The 22,057-nt window shown below is 38.6% G+C and overlaps 3 protein-coding genes and 1 long non-coding RNA gene across 9 annotated transcripts; 3 read left to right on the top strand and 1 right to left on the bottom strand.

The window, feature by feature from the left end:
• The first annotated feature begins 1,880 nt into the window (after positions 1-1,880).
• Positions 1,881-5,576, top strand: LOC120003952 (BAG family molecular chaperone regulator 7-like). Its single transcript, XM_038853119.1, has 3 exons — positions 1,881-2,804; positions 4,205-4,495; positions 5,055-5,576. Exons 1-3 carry the CDS (start codon positions 2,109-2,111, stop codon positions 5,283-5,285), a joined length of 1,218 nt encoding a protein of 405 aa, XP_038709047.1. The 5' UTR covers positions 1,881-2,108; the 3' UTR covers positions 5,286-5,576.
• A 5,552-nt stretch (positions 5,577-11,128) lies between these two features.
• On the bottom strand, positions 11,129-14,718 carry LOC120003953. Of its 6 annotated transcripts, none has more exons than XR_005469405.1 (3): positions 13,590-14,718; positions 12,836-12,919; positions 11,129-12,748 (listed from the first exon to the last, which is right to left on the bottom strand). It is a non-coding gene; the product is annotated as an uncharacterized LOC120003953 (long non-coding RNA). The 6 variants fall into 6 exon arrangements; XR_005469407.1 differs by having other exon boundaries at positions 12,836-12,911; XR_005469406.1 differs by lacking the exon at positions 12,836-12,919 and having other exon boundaries at positions 11,129-12,788; positions 13,590-13,722; positions 13,967-14,718.
• A 1,232-nt stretch (positions 14,719-15,950) lies between these two features.
• LOC120004198 (endoglucanase 8-like) lies at positions 15,951-18,706 on the top strand. Its single transcript, XM_038853469.1, has 7 exons — positions 15,951-16,154; positions 16,289-16,702; positions 16,792-16,884; positions 16,971-17,126; positions 17,234-17,330; positions 17,443-17,615; positions 18,380-18,706. Exons 1-7 carry the CDS (start codon positions 15,951-15,953, stop codon positions 18,704-18,706), a joined length of 1,464 nt encoding a protein of 487 aa, XP_038709397.1.
• Positions 18,707-19,317: 611 nt separating this feature from the next.
• LOC120003233 lies at positions 19,318-21,712 on the top strand. Its single transcript, XM_038852122.1, has 7 exons — positions 19,318-19,386; positions 19,468-19,563; positions 19,828-19,883; positions 20,603-20,723; positions 20,823-20,929; positions 21,194-21,263; positions 21,366-21,712. The coding sequence occupies exons 2-7, from the start codon at positions 19,488-19,490 to the stop codon at positions 21,443-21,445; spliced, it is 510 nt and encodes a 169-aa protein (XP_038708050.1). The 5' UTR covers positions 19,318-19,386; positions 19,468-19,487; the 3' UTR covers positions 21,446-21,712.
• The last annotated feature ends 345 nt before the right edge of the window (positions 21,713-22,057 follow it).

Below are 22,057 nucleotides of genomic sequence, written 5' to 3'. Positions count from 1 at the left end.
TGGAGGTAAACTTCTGAGAATTTTTTCAACAATCTTCTGATCTTGAATAGTGTCACCGCAACTCTTGATTTGATTGACCACTTCTGCAACTCTTGAAAAATAATCACGTACATTTTCACTTTCATTCATGATAAAATTGTCAAATTCTCTCCACAAGGTTTGAAGCTTTATGGAGATGACTTTGTTAGAGCCTTGAAACTCTCTCTATAAAATTTCTCATGCTTCCTTTGCTTTTTTAGTCCCAAAAATTCTGGGAAAGATGGCTTTGCCTACCCCTTGTTGTATCAATCTCAAAGCCAAAGCATTTCTTTTCACATTTTGCTTGTACTCCTTTTGCTTTTCCTTTGACAGTGTTGTAGAGTCCCTTGATGGAGGTTCTTCATAGCCTTCTTCAACTACATCCCAAAGCTATTGAGAAATAAAAATTGTTTCCATTTGAGCACTCCAATAGTCGTAATGCTCACCGTCAAAAACCGGAACTTGATTTGTTTGGAATGGGATTGGAGGATTGACTGCTGCCATGATAATTGAGAAGACAACGGCACAAAGGCGAGGCTCCGATACCAAATTTGTTGGTTAAACAGCGAAGTGAGGTTCTTTTGATGATGATAAACAAACTTCTTTTATTTAGTTTGGAGCTACAACTCTTAGTCTTTGTTTGAGTACAATTTAAGTTTAATTACAAGACTTCTACAGCCCACTTAAATAAACTTGTACAGAGAAATCTAGAAACAGAGAGGCCTAGAAACAGAGAGGCCTAGAAACTTAGATCATTAATGTATGCTTTGGAATACTAAGAGACACTTGATGGAAAACTAGCTATCTTGAATGCTACAACTTTCTAGAGAATGCTACAATTATCTGAAAATGCAAATTATAATTCAACACACCGTAGCACTAACCATATCCCTACAATACGACTTCCACACACAAACACTGATCTCCCTCTTCTCCTCTTCCTTGACAATCTCCACAGCCATTATTTTTTCTTCACTCAGTCCTTCAACAAGCTTCGCCGCATCTTCAAAACCCTCTGAACCCACGTCGACTCGATCATCTTCCTCATCATCGTTAAAGCAGGACTCCGTGCACGATCACGCGCGTGGAAGCCGAGTCGATGTGATCAAGCGTCGACGTTTTGATTCTTTTGAAATTGTCCCAGTCATGAATCATGATACGCGGCTTCGAGTTCCTTGAGCGTGCGTTGGGTGTGCTGCAAGTGGTGAGTCGACGACATCGGTTGCGAAGAGAGTTCCGCCGATAATAGAGTTGTCAGGAAGACGAATCGTTGTTCGATGTCTCGTGAGTAGCGGTCGTGGTCCGGAGTGTCTGGTGGAAGAGAGAGGGCTTCGACGCTTCGTTGAGTTCCGATTCTAGTTTCTATAGTTTCTTCTGTAGAATTGATGAGTATCTCTTCGTCGTTCTTTTTTGAGGAATCATGGGAAGTAACCGTGCACATGTTGTGATATTCAGTTATATATCGATTGCAGCGGTTCATAGTGTGGGAATTGAGAAAATAATTTTTATTCAAACCTTTTTTCATCGGATCAGATTTTAGAGCCCAACATCATTCAGAAGCCCACGTTGATCGAGAATCTTTGTGTCACATGATTCACATCCCATGTACTCGGCCCAGCCCAAATTCTATACAAAACCTTCTCATCATCTCTCTTAAACCACGTGGGTCAGCTTTCAGAAGCCACATGCATTGGCACTGACGCAATCAATCAAGCTGTAAATCCCACTCCCAGATTCTCTTGTCGATGTAATATTCCGCCATTGATGTGGACATTCATGTCCATTCACACTCCTCCAATCTCCATTATGCGGCGATCCATATTAATCCAGCTACCTAATTAGCCGAAAGTTTAAACTAATCGAAAGCCATAATCCACGGCTGCTTTGGGACAAGTAAGTCCCGATTTTACCCCTTGGCACCATTTCGTTTACCATCCTCGACTCCTCGTTCTCTTCAAAGATTTGGCCTCTTCTCCTTCCAGCCTGCTTTTTATAAAATCAGCGTCAGTGTATTCGTCACCTACTAAACCCTAAGCCGTTCAATCCGCTCAATCTGACTATTGATCTAGCATTCAACGAGTCAAGTAACCATGAGCAGAATCAGGAGAATCGAGATCATCGACCCCTACTATCCCTCTTTCTCCGTCAGAGAAACCTCCATTTTCACCCCCAAAACCGTAACCTTACCCTCATTTGTAATTGAAGAGCCAGAGCCTGACTTTAACTTTGCTCTCGATCTCCTAAATCCTACCCGTAGCCCATTCGAGCTCTTTGACACCTATACTGATCTGATCCATGTAGAGAGAACGCCGTCATTTTGCTCCTACAAGAGGATTCATCAGCGAGTGGGGACCGAGCTGAGCTTGCTGACTCTGTGCGACCGAGTCTCCGAGCTCGAGTCCAAATTTGACCGGCTGTTAAACGCGAAGGTTAGTGCTGCCGGCGACAGGAAATACACATGGACGGCGGACATCAAGGGTCCATTAGAGAGGAAGTACAAGTTGACAGCGGAGATCAAAGAAGAGAAGAAGAAGAAAGAAGAGAAGAAGGCGGGGATCGAGAAGAACTATAAGTGGACGGCTGAGATTAAGGGCAAAGGAAAGAATGGATTGCGGTCTTACACGTTCAAAGCATCAAGTGGCGATGCAGGGGAGAGTAGCGGATCAGATGAGGAGGATGAGAAGGAGAAGAAGAAGATTGGTAAGAAAGAGAAGCAGGGAAAGTGTGCCACGCGTCTGGTGCAGATTGAAGAGCCCTCTGATCATGGGGCTATCGTTTTAAGACAGGTACGCTAAAATTACATTTTTGCCGCTTATTATTTGATCCATTCAGATTCATCCTTTGCATAATGCAGTTTTTTTAATATATTGAAAAAAACATAAGGCCCAAGTGGGATTGCTCCACCACGGGGCTATTCGCCGATCTTGAGTACTGAGTAGTGCAGTTTATTTATATAAGCAATTTGACAATTTGTGGCTACCCCCAGGTACTCACGCCCTCATGTGTACTTGTGATTATTTTTTTAAGTTCCATCAAAGTAAACATAGGATTGCAAGGTTGGAATGGCAGTTTTATGAAACGCAGTTCTGCTTAAATTGTTGATCTAAAATTGTGAGTAAGTTACTGACAATATTAAGAACTTAGAGTACCAGTCGAATCTTTAATTCAAGGTTGGAATGGCAATTTGATTGCTCGCGATAGTCGCAGCCCTTTAATTGCTTAGGAGAATCGACCTTATTTGGTAAAAAGCCTTCTCTTGGTTGAAGGTCAATTTAAACTACAAGTCCTATGAGCATTTCATGTCAAAAGGTTCGCCTGGGTTTCTCTGTACATGCGATTTCCAGCTTCTCATATCATTGTCTTTAATAACATTTTATTAGTCAATCACAAAATCTCTGTGCATTAAATTCTTTCAAGCATTTTTGCGATCACCTATCTAAGAAAACCTGCTATTCCCATTGCAATTAGTAGCATATAATTCTTCTGACACTTTATTTTGAAAATTCTTTATATTCAATGCTAGTTAGTAATTAGTAGTTTTAGCTTTAAGCTTAGTAAACGAAGCCTTTGTTCAAGCAGTTTGGTGTTGGCTACATGAATTCGAAAGGGGAATCAGTTTGAATCTACTTTGTGAGTTATTTTCACCATTCATACTATTTAGAGCTATGCTCTCCCCTATTCCGGATAGCTCATATCCTTTGTTATGTCTTTTCAAATATGGGCAAAAGGTTTCAAGGCAAAGGGCCGTATGTATATATAACTGAAGAAAAAAACAGAACCACAAAGACCAAGCAACCAGTCGAAAGGTATGATCCAGAGGATCAGCCCAGCTGTTGACCCAAAGGGAATTAGAGTGTTGGAAACTTAGTTGACTGGAAAGTTAATTATACTCTCTTCACACTCTATCAAAACACTATACAGTCTATACGCATTATTGAAGTTGAGAACCTCTGAGTCTGGGATACAACCAATAAGCTTGCGAGTACTAAGTTAAGCAAAAATGGTAAGTTCTTTTTATTGATTCATTATCTTTTTTGACAAAAATTCATGTTTCCTAAATCCTTAGGAAATCTTCTCTTCAGACTCACAAAAATGGTTTAGCATTCTTTTTCTTGAATAATCTCTTTATGTGGATGGTGGGATTTTTTGTTTTGTTTCTGTGGCATGTGTTTTTGTCTGGGGAAAGGCATTTGCCAAGAGAACTGGTGCTGTTAAAAGTGCAAAGGGCAAGCAGAAGGAATTGTCTTCTCAAGATGCTGCTTTGATGATCCAGATGTCTTTTAGAACTTATCTGATTCGTAGGTCACAGGCTCTTCGTGCACTTAGAGACCTGGCAGTTGCCAAGGCCAAGCTGAAGGAGATTAGGGCCTTGTTCAACAACTTCTCCTACCGCAAACGCATAGCTGGTGATGCAGCGGAGCGTCAGAGGTTCTCTGAGAAAATCATTGTACTACTTCTTACTGTTGATGCCATTGAGGTAATAAAATTTACCCATATATTACATCAGTATAAGGAGATAAGTTGTTTCCCTGATTTTCCTTATATCTTAGTTGGCTACTTTGCTTTATGTCTATGCTTCATGCCTTTGATCTGGCACTATGGTCTGTTCTGGAATTCAAGCATTCCTTAATACATTCGTGGCATCTTCTCTGATATTTTGATCCATATAGTTTATGAAACAAAATGCAGTCAAAGAAGCTTGAACATTGTGTAGAAAGCATGATAAAATGAACCTTTTCAAACGTGGTTTTTCTAGATGATTTTGAACGGAGGAGGAAAGGAACAATCGATAAGACGATAACTCTGTTAACTACTAGGTTAGCATGATGTTTGCGCAACTAACTAGCTGGTAGGCTTGTCTGGACTCTGGAGTATAATTAATGTCCATAGGTTTAAGTAGTTATTTGCTCTAGCTGCCACATGATGAGCAAGAGAAAAAGTTGCCTTTGTTATGCTCCTGGTTATAATTGTAGTTCTGTAGGGTTACTATTATTTACTTCCTAGTGATTTTTCAATGACGCCTGCTAATGTGTTAGGGTGCTGATTTGATGGTGCGAGCTGCGAAGAGATCAATGATAGATGAGCTTGAAGCGATACTTGATGTGTTGGACCCACAGCCCACTGGTAAATCACTATCAATGAGAAGGAGAACATTTGATATGCCTGATAGTGTCATCAGGAAGGAAATTGCAGAAGGTGTGGCACAGGTTGTCCGAATGCTTGATAATGAAGAGAAGAATGGCAGCACCTTTGAGGCATGCCTGTGAAGACGTGCTGCTGTAATAAGCCAGCCCATTTGGGTTTTCTAGTATTCTTGCTTGTTTGTTAGGAATGAAACATGTTTGTTAGAGGAGAGACGATCTTGCGCTCTATTGATAGAGCTGTGTTGTGTATGCTTGAACTTTTCCCACTATCTGTATGTTTGCGAGGGTGTGCTGTGCTTTAGACTGGTATTTGGAAGCTTTGAGCCATCTGGAATTACCCTTCTCAAGTAAGTGCCAAACTCTCCCTTTCCTCGTCTTTCTTCTTTCTTTGGGGCATAAGATTTTATTTTATTTTTTTCGGGTTTCTCGTGTTTTCTTCTATTAACGAATATTTTTTTTTCAGTTATTAATAAATTAATTAAAACCAACAAAGCCAGTTAACACCTCGGCTCACGCGATTCAGGCGAAATTTAGTAAGACTCCCAAAATTTCAAGCGATTCACGATCTTTATTTGGCTTGGTTCTCGTCCCCGTTCACTGCGATTCCTTGTGCTCTCTGTTTCTTAGGTATTATTGTATCCTCTCTTTTTCGGTTTTTCCATTGTTGTCTACACTCTACTGACGCGTTTGGTTGCTGAGAAACAGCGGGAAAAAGCAACAGTGAAATACGTTTGTTGTGTATTTGATCTTTGATGTATTTTGTAATGGTTTATTCGCAGCCACCGCTTTTTATAAGATATCGTTTCTTGACATTCTCTGACGGCTTTTGATCGTTTGGTTTTTCGATTGCACTTCAAGGGAGCGGCGAGATCTGAAGCCTGCTTCTGTGCTTCGAACAATCGAACTCTCTGTCATAAACGGTTTACAATTACAGTAGTATTTTCTTTCTATAACCCTAGATTTGAGGGGGACAGCAGGACTGTCGCTCGCTCTGGCTTGCCCTCTCAAACTTAGGGTTTATATGCTGTGTCTCACTCAGGTCTCCTATCCTTCTCCCTCTATTTTCTATCTTTCCTCTTCAAATCAAACGATTCTTCTTTCCACTGACCTCAGAAGATAAGACAGCAACATCAACGCTCTCAGTTCTGGAGAACTGAAGCCTCCTTGGAACTCTCATCACAGACTTCCAGCGGGACCGTCGCTTCTGCCGCCGAGCCACGGGAATTGTGATCCGTATGACCGACTCCAACCGCCGTTTTAGAACTATCGTCAAATTTTGGCATCCAGATGCATTCAGCGCACGCAATTTTCACTTTCCCGCCAGAGCATTGTCGAACGGACCGATTACCAGACTCTTCGTCTTTCACATCTTGAAGACTCCCAAGAGCTTCGTTTTGTTGGCGAGGTCATTCAAAGGTAACGGCAATTGAGAAACATAAAATATTTCAAACGCATCTGTGTCTAAAATCTTTATTCGATTCCTTGAAAATTGAAGATCTGAAATATTCGTTGATTTTCCACAGTTGAACTGAACTTAATATGTGTATAATAGCTTAATCAGAATATTCTAATTAATTTCTTGTTAGCTTGACTGGATTTCCTGTTAGCTAGACAGATCTCAGGTTCTTATAGATGTTTTTCTTTTGTTTTCAAATTGTTGTCTGCTTGAATGTAAAATTGGCTTAGGTCTGGCGAACTGGTTAATTACATAAGTGGAACGCCTTCTTCTGCTGAAATTATTCGAGCCAAGGATGAAATTACAGGTACTGTTGACTCTCCCTTCATGATTATACTTTGGTGGTTCTATTTGTAGTTCACGTTCTTCTTAGATATATATTTAATTAGATTTCACTTTTAGTAACTTGGCTTTTTGTGTAGTCTTGACTCTCAATCAGAGCTTCTGTTTGTGACATAAAACATTTCTTTTGACTTGTGATTGATATAGCATGCAATCCTATGTATCTAAATGACATTTTGATGTCCTGTCATTTGGCAGAAAACGTCTGTGAGGGGTTGATGGACTGTGATTTCTTTGTGTGAATTTAAAGTATAATTCGATTTTACTTGGGCTGAAAGAATTTTATTGAAGCAAGGCTATGTTGTCCAGTCAATTACTTTTTCAGCCAGTCAATTGACTCATTGCATAAGTAGGAAGAGAGTCCAACAACTCAATATCCTTGAACAAGAAGTTTCTTCATGATTGCTATCCAGAAAATGAAAAATACAATGAATAATGTGATAAACATTTCTGCCTACCACTAGACAATTAACATTTGGGATTGAACATACACTGTTAAACTTAATTGCCTTTGATTGAGATAGCACAAGGTGCCTAATTGCGTATACTAAATGGAGTATTTATACCATGAGCTTATTTCTATTAGTTGTACTTAGCTTAGTTTGTAGCCCGAAGCATGTTTGTATGAGAATGTTCTATAAATGTTGAATTCCATTTCAATTTATCCCCAAAACTTTTGTGGTTTTTGCTGGTTTTTCTATTGGGAAATTCTTATAACTCTACATTTTTTGAAGTTTAATATGTGTTTTTTGGCATTCAATGCATTTCATCAATTTGATGTCTTAAGTTGTTTTGTTTTCTAACTTTTAAAAGTCAACTTTTTTTGTTGCTCATCTGTGTAGTAATATATGGATTCTCATTAATTATTACAAGAAATCATCTTGGTTTTTATTGCTGGTATGTTGTGTCGTACAGTCTCGCACTGGTATTTCTCTTTTTATTATTGATTTTGTATGGCCTCAATATGATTGCATTCTTGCCATCTTTCAGAAAGTTACCTTTCTTACTTTTTTGTACTTTTAGAGGAACTTCATCAGTTAAATGTGGCCATATTTCGGCTGAGCAGGGAGTAAGTATATAATCCTTTCTAATTTACTTCTGCTTTATCTCTTGCATACACAATCAATATATGCATTTTGGTCAAGTTTATACGTAGTTTATCAATATACTTTGTTGTTCAATATTAAGAGTGTAGTGTGTTGATCTCCTTGTTCTTGATACTGTTTCTTTTTCATTGTTAAATTTTGAGTTTTGTTTCACAAGCGAGGCAAAGCTTTTTATATACCCAATTAAGTTTTTCATCCATCCATATTAATTGGTTACACAATTAATGCAAAATTTTCTTTATCTAGCTTCTTAAATATTGTATCTTCAGTGTATTCTTATCTATGATTTCTTAATTATATTGGTTTCATTTATTGTAATGTTTCTTTCTAGCTACCTAGCTAGTTGATTTCTATGTTGTTCCAGTTCCTTCACATATTTGTTCTTAATTATAAACCCAAATTATTTAATATTCCAGTTGCAAATATTTATTTCCCTTCATTTTTTAATAGTTCCCTCTTCTACTTTATGCTTAACTCACCCATTATATATTATGCCTTTGTCCTACTTATCTTAAAATCTTTGGATTCCAAATCTTGTCTCACTGTTCTCAACTTGAAACCAACTCTTGGTATGTGCTCTTCCATATTGACAAATGTCATTAACAAACAGCGTACACCGAAGGTCTTTGTCTTGATAGACGGTTACTTGTTAGCTTTTGTAATCACCTGCTGTTTCCATATAAACGCCCATCAGTTTTGATCAGCGACATAATCTTAGTTTTAGATCAAGTGAATGCTAGAGAGTAGGGGTGCATTCAGTTAAGTAGTTCATGCATGGGACGATTTAAGTACTCTCTCGCCAACACAAGTCGTCTCCTGGTGTTTTATAATTCTTTGCTAGATATTATGAAATGTTTGCATTCCATAAATGCAATCTGTAACTACCTTAATGCAAAGGGGTAGTTTAACATTCATCCTCGTCAAACATAGGTACTTTTAATGATGGTTTCATATGTCTGTTATGATTTTTCTGGATACCTTGGTGGGGCTGGCATGTACTTATGGAAGTTAATATTTAATGATTATGAACTCATGCAATTTCGTTAAAAGTTTGATGGCTTTTGCATAAAAGTGATGTTATTGTAGTTAGCTTACTTGAATACGTCTTGACATTTTTCGTCTGCAAATGCATTTGCCTTGCAAGCATCAATGGTTTAAAGTGCTGGAGTATTTTCCGTTCTATTACCCAATGCATTCACTATTAATTTATATATAAAATTAGAAGAAGTTTCAAGATTCGATTTTATTTTGGGTGTTCATTTTTTTTGAATGGCATCCAACTCGGAAGTTCTTTCTGGTCTGTTGCATTAATTTTGGGAATCCATGCTTGTTATTCATAGGCGAGGATGGCTAACAGCTTTTCATTTAGCTTCTACTGCCTCTTGTATTTATCTGAGTTGTTTGGATGAGGTAATATATTTGTTTGAATGTACGTCATTATGGAGAATGTCATAACACTTAAATCAAACTTATGCCGATTGCAGTGTGGTTCTGCGCCTTTGGTTAAAAAAAATAAAAATAGAGAGAGAATCATGAGTCCCGTCGGTCGAGCGTAACCAATAGCCAAGTAGGAAGATTGGCTTAGAAATGCATTAGGTTTGTAGGACGTGGGAAGATTTGAGTTGAGATTCAGGCGGGAAGACAAGTTACAAAATTAGCTTTTAAGGCCCAAACTCCAATTGTACAATGATGGGCCCAAACTTAACAGGCCGCTCATTTTGTACTTCAGCCGAGTTATTAAATGGGTCACCAGCCCAGCTAATTATGGTCCACCAGCCCAGGTAAAAAAATGGGACTTAGCCCAGCTCGTATAAGTGCCTTAAGCCTTGTTCAAAAATGGGAATTGAGCCCAGTTCACAAATGGGCCTAAGCCCAGCTCAAATGGTCCTGGAGCCCAGTTAATAAATGGCCCATAGGCCTAGCTCGCAAATGGGCCTTAAGAAGCCCATCTCATAAATGGGCCTCAAGCCCAGCTCATAAATGGGCCTCTTCAAGAACTGGCCTTAATCCCAGTTCGCCAATGGGCCTTAAGCCCAGTTCGCCAATGGCACTTAAGCCCAGCTAGCAAATGGGCTTAAGCCCTGTTCGCAAATGGGCCTTGAGCCCAGCTCATAAATGGGCCTCAGACACGGCTCATAATGGGCATAAATCACAGATGGGCCAAGCCCACCACGCAAATGGCCCAAGCCCAACTCGTAAATGGGCCTTATGCCCAGTCCGCAAATGGGCTCAAGATCAGTTCACCAATGGGCCTTAAGCCCCACAAATGAGCCCAGTTCCCCAATGCGCCTTAGCCCAGCTCACAAATGGGCTTAAGCCCAGTTACAGAATGGGCCCTAATCCAAGTTTCAGAATGGGCCTTGAGGGTTTAAATGGCCCCAGAGTCGGTTAAAAGGGCCTACAGAAATTGAAAAGCAGACCCAGTCATGCTTAAGGCCCAATAGATTTGTGCCAAAAACTCAGATAAACATGGGCCGCTAAAGATAAATCTTCTCAATGCCCACTATACATAGACCCAAGCCCAGTTCCCCAATGGGCCTAAAGACCAACTAAATGGCCCCCAACTAGGTTAAAAGGGCCTAAAGCAATTCACAAGCAGACCCACTCAATTTGTGCCAAAACCTCAGATAAACAAAGACCGCTGAGGATAAATCTTTTGAGTGCCAACATTACATGGACCAAGGCCCAGGTCCTCAAAGGGCCTAAAGCCCAGCTTTCGAATGGGCCTAAAGCTCGGTTTTCCATGAGCCTAATGACCAGTTAAATCGCCCAAAACTCAGTTAATATGGCCCAAAGCAATTTAAATTGTCCTAAACCCAGAGAAACGTCGTCAACCCTGTTAAACAGGCCACCAGCAAGAGCCAATACTTTCTCATAGCGCACATTAACGAGACTCAATTTCGTGGGAAAGATGAACATAGACATAAGGCTTGTCTCTAACAAAATTTTAAAGGCCTAAAGTATTTGAGTCCAATTTTCATTGGCCCACCGAACACAACAAAATCAGTAGTGGACTGTAAAGACCAAAATAAACGGCCCATCATTCCATCACAAAGTTTTTGACAATACAAAACTTATATTGGCACAGCATTTCGTGGTATATGCAAACATTACCAATTCTAATCCAAATGATATACAAAAATTACCAGCACGGGAGTTCCAAGACCGAATGAAAAGGCCAAACCATGGCCATACATCAAACATGAGAGAAGCAGAAAAACCTGAAGAATAGACCTTAGTTCACCGTCTCCAAAGTACCCTCTGTGATCAGGGACTATCCAACAGGCTTTTCCCTACCATACATACAAGTTTCAACTTTCAATCCCCCAAATAATCCTCCTAGCAACTCAGATGGGCAAGTCAACAATTAGGTATCACAATACAAAGTCACCAGGAAGTACCCTTTGTGATCAGGGACTATCCAACAGGCTTTTCCCTACCATACATACAAGTTTCAAATTTCAATCCCCCAAATCATCCTCCTAGCAACTCAGAAGGGCAAGTCAACAATTAGGTATCATAATTCAAAGTCACCAGGTGCATCGATTGTCTTACACTTACAATATTCTCAAGAAGAACATAGGCAGTTTGGCTGATATTAGAATCCCCAAGGATAACAAGGCACTTTGCCAGGCATCAGAAGCCTCATGCAGGCACCAGATTAAAGAAGAATAGAAAATTCTAAATTACAAATATGCATCATCCAACACAACAAAATAAAAAATGAAACAATGTAAAAAGAACAAATCCAGGCACCTGAAGCCAACTTCTGTCATTATAGAGCGATTAAAAGCAGATAGGGTGCTTAAGGCAGCCCCTATCAGCCAAGGTAATAGGCAATCGCCCTATGAGGCACCAAACTAACGATAGAAAAGGAATTTTCAAATTAAATGTATGCATTATCCAACAAAATAAATCAAAATAAAACCACTTATAAAAGAACAAATCCACGCGTCCAAACTAAACTTCGGTCATTCTAGGGCGATTATTAGCATGAGTAAGGCACCAAGACCCATTATCACCCTGCTAGGTAATCAACCTATCAGGGACCAAATTAAAGAAAACAAAAAAGAATTTTTAAATAAAAATACGCATTATCCAACACAATATATCACAAATGAAATCACTTATAAAAAAATCCCATGCCTCCAAAGTAAACTTTTGTGCTCCTTTTTATTCTTTCTCCTGTGTTCCTTTCTCTCCCAACAAAATGGTCCAACAATTCCCTCTTTTTCCCAGGAGAACTGTAAAGCTTATTTTAGGATTTCACACAAACTTCTCTTCTAAATTAAAAGCATGCATTATCCAACACAATAAATAAAAAATGAAATCATGTAAAAAAACAAATCCAAGCACCTGACGCCTTCTTTGTCAATATAGGGCGATTAAAATTGTGTGTGTGTGTGTGTGTGTGTGTGTGTGTGTGGGGTGGACCCGACACCTCACATCAAGGCACTCTCCTAGTCCTAGGTGAACCTTGCCAGGAAAGAAGGTGTGTGCCTTCCACAAAACCGTCTCCATGAGACAAAATAACTATAAATCCCATGTTATAATAAAAGGGATCTTCATCAAGCGGGAAACGAGGATGCTCACCTTAGCTATGGATATAAATCATTCCAGCAGAGGAAAGAGGTCCTTGTCTTTACAATTGATTGTGGCATCAGCTTTCCAAGGCACAGAGACTGTGAACCATCAAGTTGGTAAACAGAAAGTTGTTGCCAACTGAAATGCAGAATGGAACAAGGAGAGAAGTCAGAAAGGGGTGGTACCTAAAGTTATAAACCTGATTTTGCTTCAAAAGCATCTGTTAAGACTTTAGAGTCCCGATAGGCGTCATATACAATTCTGAGATTCTACCACGGGAAGAAAGAATTCATGAGTGAAAGGATATTGTAAGGAATTAAGGATAACAAACATATGACAACATAGGAACTTATCTATGTAGTTAATGAACATACATCTCATGATTGTAATATTTAAAGGAGTTCATTATATAACTGAAGCCAGCAAAAGTACTCAATGCACACTACACACGTAAAAGAAAATTCTAAGCACGTTGCCAACTCATCAGCAACTTCCTATGCGCAAATTGCTCAAATGCCAAAAAAGTGAAAAACTAGACTAGCAAGCAGTTAGTCATAATTTTGCAATGCCTGATAATCTTTTCTTTCGCAATTCTCAGATTTTCAAGCATTAAATAAACACAGCGAGTCAATAAGACAATACTGTGCCACAAGTCCCACAACTCAATTTTCAGAATACATATGCATGCTTGTATTATAAATTTTAGAAACTATTTCTGTGCCATTATAGTGTTCTTTTCCAAACAATAAATTGCAAGTCCAGAAGTGCAATGCCGTTTCATTTCAATGACCACGTATTTGATTCAAACTCGGTTGGCCTGGAAAAACCAGTGATATACACAAAATTCGATAACAATTGAACTGCAACAAAATAAACAAGCAAAGAGAAAGGAAAAAAAAACATAGGGATATAAGACGGCAGAAGAAGCGCACGCAAGACCTGTAAGTAGATAGGAACCACCGCCTGAAACTTGGGGCAGTTACAACGCCTGATACGGAAATCCTACTTGAACCCGAGAATTACGGAGCTGCATCAGCATAGCCTCTTCTTGCCGGGGGTCGATAGTAAACAACTGCATAGTGTTATTCAAGAATTGAGGAGGATTGATAAGAGAATTGGAATGTCGGAGATCGCGTATAATAGGTCATGAAGTGTCATGAACAGAGAGTGTCCATAAAAGTAGTAAGGGAGTATAGATTGTAGGTTTCAACAAGAGATTAGTGTAGGCAAGATAAAGAATAACATAAAACAATTGACCTACAGAGAAAAATTAAAGAGAGAAAATAGGAATATAAGAAAAAGCAGAAGAATCATACACACTAGAAAGAATCCAGCGATCGAAGACGTAACGGAACACCACAGCCCGATACTCGGAGGCACGGCTACAAAGCCAGGATTACATTCGAGCCGGAGATCCTGCTTGAACGAGAAAATTGAGGAATTATTCTTAAAATTGCCTCTCGTCGACGGCGAGAAAAGAGATCAACCTCATCGTGTTCGCCGAGGAGGGAAACAGAGAGAAAGGAGAATCGGAAGGAGAGAGAGAGCGCGTGCAAGAGAGTGTCCATGAGAGAAAGAAGTTCAAATTCGAGGTATAGAATTGACTGCAAAGAAAAACCTTAAAAAAATTGAACAACAATGAAAAACCTAAAAATAAACACAGACAAAATAGAGAAATATAATGCAGAAGAAGAGGCATACGCACGAGAAAGAATCCGCGATTGAAGACGTAAAGAGGAAGCACGGCGTGATAGTTTGCAAGGCCGGGATGATTGTCGACTCGGACGCCCTGCTTGAACAAGATGATTACGAAATCATTCTCTCGCGCATCGCTTCTCCTTGCCAACGCGGAGAGATTACAACCGCATCGTGTTCTTCGAGGAGGGAGATGGAGTGATGAGAGAATCGGAAGGAAAGAGACGGCATAAACAGAGTGTGTCCATGAATTGGAGAAAACATCGAGATTGTGGAGGAGAAAAAACGGAGAAACCCTAGAAGAGCGAGATATGAACGACAAGAGTGTCTGAAGAACTCATGAACGACAAGAGTGCGCGTGTTGCGTATGAGCCAAGAGCCATGAAGCGATTAGCGATGCCGTGTTAAACAGTTCTGTTTATTGGGTCTAAAGCTGAGCCTTATTGAATTCTGGCCCAAAATGTATTGGGCTTTGTATTACTTAATTTTTTCGTCCTCCTAAAACCTCGGTTGGACCCAGCTGGCCCAAACGAATTTACTTTTGGACAAGCGGGTAAGGATAAATACTTTTATTACCGTTATAATTTTGGAAGACAAATATACCGTTCATGAGTTGCTTCCATACTATAACTATTTTTGGTATTTTTTCTTAGGGGTGTTAAAAACCGTATTCCGAATTGAAGACCAAACCAAAAAATTGACTATTGGATGTTAAATGGTTCTATATATGTATTTATAATCAATAGTTATTCACATGTCACGTAGATTTGGAGATAAAATGAGGTCATAGTTTTGGGGTCTGAATTATTACTCGGATGGTTGTGCTAATCACCTATCCTATCCTATCGACAAGAGTTGTAGGACCATATATGAATGATGCCTATAATTATTCTATATCTGATTCAGTGTATTCAAAGCCTATAACACATACGTAAAATGTACCAACATGCCGGAGTTTTGGCTTACTCAAAGACCAGCCGACCCATTGAATCCTGTATGATGTATATATGGGTCTCACACATTACTAATGTTGCCATGCATGTTGGTTATCATGCACTGAATTTTCTATTGATGAAATTCAATTTGTCTTTAACAGAATATGACTTATGAATATATATATATGTATATATGTGTGTGTGTGTTTGTGTAGTAAGAAGGAATATACCAGCTTGATTTACGTACATCCCAGTTTATTTTCTTTCCTTTTGTATATTTTTCCTAACCCTTTCCTTTTATATCTGATTTTGAAATCATCTCTATCTAGCCACATGCATGTTCCCTTCCTTGATCATCTGCTACAGGGCATATAATAACGACCATATAATTAGTAAGATAGAATATACAGCTTGATTTACGTGCATGCCAGCTTAATTTCTTCCTTTTGTATCAAGAGTCCTTTTGTATCTGATGTTCTATTCACATTTTCCACCTCTTTGACCATATGCTCCAGCTTATAATGACAAATAGGTGCAAGGTGATCTTATAAGTTTATGTGTTTACTGATAAATTGGGCAGAAACTAACAGTACTCTATCCTCGCAAATACATTCTCCATATATTCAAATTTCTTGTTTTCTTCTAAATTTTTGGTTAAGAGAGAAGAATAATGGGTGCAAAATCTATTATTGCACTAACTTTGTTATGTTATTTGATGGGGATGATGATGTGTGTGTTAGCTGCGCATGATTACGGGGACGCACTGGCTAAGAGTATATTGTACTTTGAAGGCCAGAGATCAGGCAAGTTACCCTTTCAACAACGCCTGACCTGGAGAAAAGACTCCGCTCTCAAAGATGGCTCTGACGTTGGTGTAAGATCCTCCGTATTTGAATTTTGAGTGAACACTTAATTTGAACTTATTGAAACTAATGGAGTCCAGGCTTGATAAAAACAATATATTGAATATTGATTGGTTTATTCCTCTGCTAAGCAAATTTCGAATAGATGGATCTTGTAGGGGGCTACTATGATGCTGGGGACAACGTCAAGTTTCACTTTCCCATGGCATTCACAACGACTATGTTGGCTTGGAGTGTGATTGAATTCGGCCAATCTATGGGCCCGGACCAGATCAACCACGCCTTGGACGCCGTCTCGTGGGGCTCAACTTACTTGTATAAGTCCACTGCTAATGTACCCTATAAAATTGCAGCCCAGGTTGGTGATCCCTATAAGGACCATAACTGTTGGGAGAGGCCGGAAGATATGGACACTTCAAGAGTTACTTATGTTATTAATCAAACACACCCTGGATCGGAGCTTGCCGGCGAGATGGCGGCGGCACTAGCCGCCTCTTCCATGGCTTTCAAGTCTAGTAATCCTAAATATTCTTATGTTTTAATTAAGAGAGCTGCTCAGGTATATATATATATATATTTGCTTGCTTCTACTTAACTTAATATTATAACTAATTTTAAATTTCTTTTTATGTTTTGTGGATTGTTTAGGTCTTCGATTTCGCTGATAAGTATCGAGGATCTTATAATACTAGTGTTGGACAAGGGGCGTGCCCATTTTATTGCGATTACAATGGCTATGAGGTATACATTATTAGAATATATTTGCTTATTTAGCCAAAAAAAAAACCATTCGTCTTTGATAATATGATGAAATCCCCTTCTCGTAGGATGAATTGATATGGGGAGCAGCATGGTTATACAAAGCGACTGGTTCGCAATACTATTGGAATTATGTTCAAAATGCCTTGCCGAATGTTTTCTTAAGCTCTGGTCAATTTGGATGGGACGCGAAAGATGCTGGCATTAATGTTCTTCTTTCCAATGTACTGTAATTAACCATTCACTTATAACTTTAATTGATATTTGAATAAGTAAATTTAAAGAACACGAACTTGTGTACAATCTGAAAGTTTTCTTGCTCTTTTCACAGCTTGCGAGGCCATCCCAAAAGGTTCTGACCGAAGCGGACAAATTTGTGTGTTCTTTGTTGCCTGAATCTCCTACGAAATCAGTCGTGTTTTCCAAAGGTACATGGTAAATTTTCAAAAAGTATCTTTGGTAGGGGTTTATATTACGTTAATTGATTAATTGGTGTTAATTAACTCTATGTATATGTACGTGTGTATGTATATATTGTAGGTGGTCTTTATTTCCAACCTGGATCGCAAGGCTACTTCAACTTGCAACGTATAACAAGCCACTCCTTTCTTATAGTTGTTTATTCGCGGTATATGCAAGACGCCCATAGATCTGTAAATTGCGGTGGTAAGGTTGTCGGACCATCTCGGCTTGTGGAATTCGCAAGATCTCAGGTATGTTGTTTCTTGCTACTTTATATTAGTAGAGGCTCTAACGGGGTTTGGTGCGGGTCATGCGAGAATCGGTTAAATACGGGTATTTTTGACAATCCGAATAGAGTCATGACAAGCCCAATAAAACTGTGGGTTTGGACAGCTACATGAAATTTTAGTTGGATAACTGTAATCACACTCTTATATTTACTAAAGACACCCCGTCAACTGATTTTTACAATGATGATCAACTTAAGTTGGGGTGTCTTTAGTAAATATAGAGGTGTGACTAAAGTTATCCGTTTTAGTTGGGCTCTGGTTGACTTATGGGGTGTAAATTTTTTATTAGAATTCCATTTCTACCTCGGTTAGTCATTTGATCTCCTCAATACTATAAGATAGTTAAATGTAGTTAATTTTATTTAATTGAAATTAATGCTCGGTCAGCAATGAGCGGACATCCCAGTCTTGTCGAGATGCTCTCCTCTCGATCATCATGCCCTACGTGAGTCTTCGGGTGACTTCTCCTCGGTTGGATTTCTAGGTTCTACCTTAGTTGATGGTTGATGACGCTTTTTGATCGAAGTATTAGCTTGGTATATATCGCCATGTGTCAAGATCCTAATGGAATGTATTTGCAGTCCTAGTTTTGTGGTCAAGTCATATTCACTCAAATGTACTTTTATTAAGCTAAAATTTGATATGTACGCCGTGTTTTATTTGTATTTTGTACAGAATTCCTAATACTTAATGGCCAGTTTTATTAAAAAAATAAATTGATGCAGGTGGATTATATATTGGGAAGCAATCCACTGGGTATGTCATACATGGTTGGATACGGCAATAAGTTTCCACGAAGAATACACCATCGTGGCTCAAGCTTGCCTTCAATTGTTAATCACCCACAACACATTGTATGTAAAGCTGGAACACCATATTTTCAGTCTAAGAACCCAAACCCTAATATACTTACTGGAGCTATTGTTGGAGGACCTGATATGAACGATCAGTATGCTGATGATCGAACCAATGCCGGTCAATCTGAGCCGAGCACGTACTATGTTGCTCCATTTGTAGGTGTCTTAGCTTTCTTCAAAGGTCTAAAAGGATAAAACTATAAGGACTTGGATTGTATGATGTATTTTATCTTGTGTATTCGAATAAAACACAATAAGTCACGTGAATAAATGTACTATGTTTTTAAAGATCGTCTTTCGATATTTCACTAGTGGCGTTGACGGCTATTCTTAATAGTTAATAGTGTTGTGAATTAGCTAAAATTTTATGCTTGATCAAAAATTTGAAAAATTAGAAGTTAGAAATAAGAAAGTGAAGTACCTTAAAGTTGTAGCTTACAAACACTACATAAATATTAGTTATAAATTCCAAATTGATGCCTAATACATACCCGCTGCACCATGTTCTTTATGGCTCTATCTTATAGTAAGTTATCAAATCGCAAACATATTTCTCTATGATATTAAAAAAAAAAAAAAAACACTAACCAACAACCATGTATCTTTAATCTTTGGGGCCCGTATTGATGGCTCGGATTGTTGTGGTGGATCTTCTAACCTAATGGGCCTGAGAGAAACAATATGGGCTAGAGTGGGCTGATGATAACTAATCCTATTTAATTGACCGACCCAGCTCAATTGAAGAACAACGTAGCCCAAATATTTTTGCGTTGCCTGTTTTGTTCATCGTTTCCTCCATTTTCCCGAGTCCGCATCCTTCTCGTCCTCCTGCATCACCCTATGCGTTTCTCAGCTCAGCTGTAGTTTCCGGCGAGGTAATTCGTCTAACTTTTTGTTTTTCTAATTTTTCTTTAGCATTTGTGTAATTTGGCCTGATGAAAGTCATTGTTAATTAGTTCATATAAGAGGAGGAGAGATGCAGCAGAGGAAATTGGGGAGGCCTTCTGGAACTGATGGTTCTGATTTCTCCTATCGCATGGTTGTTGATTCTAGTAAGTTTTCTATGCTATTATCTCATTTCCCTGCGTTCTTCTTACTATTCACTGTTTGGTTACCGCAGAATCATGAGAGGAAGAAAACAGAACAGATCCACCTCAATTTCGTTCCTTTCTTCTCCGATTTCTTTGACGGTTTCTTATCTGAGAAAACGTTTTTGGATTTTAGTTTCTCCATCAATGGCTTTAGGGTCTTGCTTTCTGCACCAATTAGTTGTTTTTGGGCTGTTGACATTTTTACTGTGAATTACCAAATTGTAGGGTATACAAAAGTAGCTAAGGGAAAGTCTCATCTCTATCCACTGATCGTTATCCAGGTATGGTTCTCTCCCTTGATGATGTTGATGTGCAAGTATATGTTTTGATACTCACTTTCTTATATTGATTCGATGTCTTGATGTGATTTGATTCTTTTGTGAAACATATTCCTTGGTTGGCTACCTAGCATCCCTAATTTACATATTTGAACAGAAGAGGTTGTCACACTGGAGATCATATGGGATCTGTCCACTCTGGTTTAATAGATCAATAATTGAACTGCAAGTAGAGTGGGTCTCCGATTTGTTGCTTTCATAGGAGACTACTTTGATTGATTTCAATCTAAGTGGCATGTTTAAATCAGGGCATTAACATCTGAAATTATTAATGTTCTACATGTTAGTTTTATTTCAATCGCGGCTTAACTATGATTGTATTTGTTAACTCTGATTGTTATTAGCTAATTATTTCTTGTTGATTATAATTGAACTGACAAGTTGAGCGGGTCTTCTATTTGTTGCTTTCATAGGAGACTACTTTGATTGTTTTCAATGTAAGTGGCATGTTTAAATCAGGGGCATTAACAGCTTAAATTATTAATGTTCTACATGTTAGTTTTATTCCAATCGCGGCTTAACTATGATTGTTATTAGCTAATTATTTCTTGTTGATTATAATTGTCTATGTGCTTCTTTTAAGGTATCACATCCTTAAAAGAGTGGATCGGAATTAACCAACTAAATACTTTTTCTTTTATTTGTTTTATATTTTATTGCAGGCTCTCGTTCAATTGATAGGATTACTCACCGCTCTTTCATATTCAAAAGATCATGATCCCAATAGAGTTGCTATTTCCTCTATTGTTGTTGGTTTTATTTCTTTGCTAATTGGAGAAATAGGTAGCTAAAAGATCCATTTTTTTCCTGTCTTTTTCATATTATGTTCATACGTTCAACCTCTCCATCATTTTTAATTGTAAATATTTTGATGCTTTTAAGGTAGAAGGCGCAGTCGAGCAACTTTATTGAGGGTTTACATTATTGCATCATCTGCTGCAGTATTACTTTCAGTCTTTTGTGTCATCAGGAGCAGTCCAATGTTAGCGGTGAGAAACTTTATAACAATTCAATCTTGATAAGATTTTTAGCTTTCTAGGTTATCATTGTCAGCAGAGTAGCATAACGTGGAGGACACCATCAATATGAGGTTATGGATGTAAATAATGATACTCCAGTCTAGATACATGAATATGTCACGTGTACAAATACAAACACATGCATATGAGAATCGAGTCTCGTGTTAACTCCTAAGTTTCAATGTAATACTGTTATGATATCCTAATTGTTGTTTGAATGAATGTTTGGCATAGGTGATCCAGAACCCATCTGACTGGAAAGCAAAGAAAATTGAAGTTATTGAGATTGCTCGCATTTTGGTTGGTGAGTTTTGCATCTATAATCCTTAATATCTGTACTGTAAAACCAATGGCTCTCATAAGATCATATTCAGGCCTCCATAACTTCTCCAACTTTATTTGACAGGATTGCTGGTGCAGATATTTTCGATCAGCATCACAGTTTCTCTCATTGGTAACATGTCTCCTCCCAAGAAAGCTTCTTAGCGACTAGTTTTCGATTTACTTTCTGCAAAAAATCCTACAAGGGGAAATCATCTTTGCCGTTTTACCCCTTTCTTTTTTCAGTAACTTGATTTTGTGCATCTTTGAGTTATATCGAATTATAGAGAATTCATGATCCATAACCCAAGTAATATTGGGAATGAATCGGATATCTTGTGTGGCATAATGACATTGATATGGGAGCATGGAGGCCCTGAACATGGTTTTTTTTTTCTTGCGTTCTCAGAATAACATCTCTAATTCTAACCTCGTTTTTCATTCATATGCTCATTGTAAGAGTGACGTGGACAGAGATTTGCGAGTAATTTTTGGAGGTAAAATTGAAATCTGTACAATAATTGAAGCAGGGCCAATGCCTGTTTTTTTTATGATGGTGTCAAAATCGCCCCTCCATCTTTGATGAGTCTAGATGGACGAGATCATTCAAGTGCTTGGTCTGAATTACATGGCAGCCAGATTTTAACTACTTGACTGATAATCGAATTGAGATTTCTGTCAATATGAGCAGAAGACCATCTGCCACAAATACTCCCTGGGAACGTTTTAACTACCATATGCAATACATACAACACCGTACAAGGTTCCTCCACTGGT

Source organism: Tripterygium wilfordii, chromosome 8 (assembly GCF_013401445.1).
Source record: "Tripterygium wilfordii isolate XIE 37 chromosome 8, ASM1340144v1, whole genome shotgun sequence".
Classification (NCBI taxonomy): Eukaryota; Viridiplantae; Streptophyta; class Magnoliopsida; order Celastrales; family Celastraceae; genus Tripterygium; species Tripterygium wilfordii.
Note: the sequence above shows the minus strand (reverse complement) of the source record. Positions and strands in the feature narration are given on the sequence as shown.

Bases quoted from the DNA above. Each gene is read 5' to 3' on its own strand.
- LOC120004198 (XM_038853469.1), top strand. From the start codon at position 15,951: ATGGGTGCAAAATCTATTATTGCACTAACTTTGTTATGTTATTTGATG. The intron at 16,155-16,288 runs GTAAGATCCTCC...AATTTCGAATAG, and splicing joins AAGATGGCTCTGACGTTGGT to ATGGATCTTGTAGGGGGCTA. The intron at 16,885-16,970 runs GTATACATTATT...CCCTTCTCGTAG, and splicing joins GCGATTACAATGGCTATGAG to GATGAATTGATATGGGGAGC.
- LOC120003952 (XM_038853119.1), top strand. From the start codon at position 2,109: ATGAGCAGAATCAGGAGAATCGAGATCATCGACCCCTACTATCCCTCT. The intron at 2,805-4,204 runs GTACGCTAAAAT...GTCTGGGGAAAG, and splicing joins GGGCTATCGTTTTAAGACAG to GCATTTGCCAAGAGAACTGG. The intron at 4,496-5,054 runs GTAATAAAATTT...CTAATGTGTTAG, and splicing joins TTACTGTTGATGCCATTGAG to GGTGCTGATTTGATGGTGCG.
- LOC120003233 (XM_038852122.1), top strand. From the start codon at position 19,488: ATGCAGCAGAGGAAATTGGGGAGGCCTTCTGGAACTGATGGTTCTGAT. The intron at 19,564-19,827 runs GTAAGTTTTCTA...ACCAAATTGTAG, and splicing joins TCGCATGGTTGTTGATTCTA to GGTATACAAAAGTAGCTAAG. The intron at 20,724-20,822 runs GTAGCTAAAAGA...GATGCTTTTAAG, and splicing joins TTTGCTAATTGGAGAAATAG to GTAGAAGGCGCAGTCGAGCA.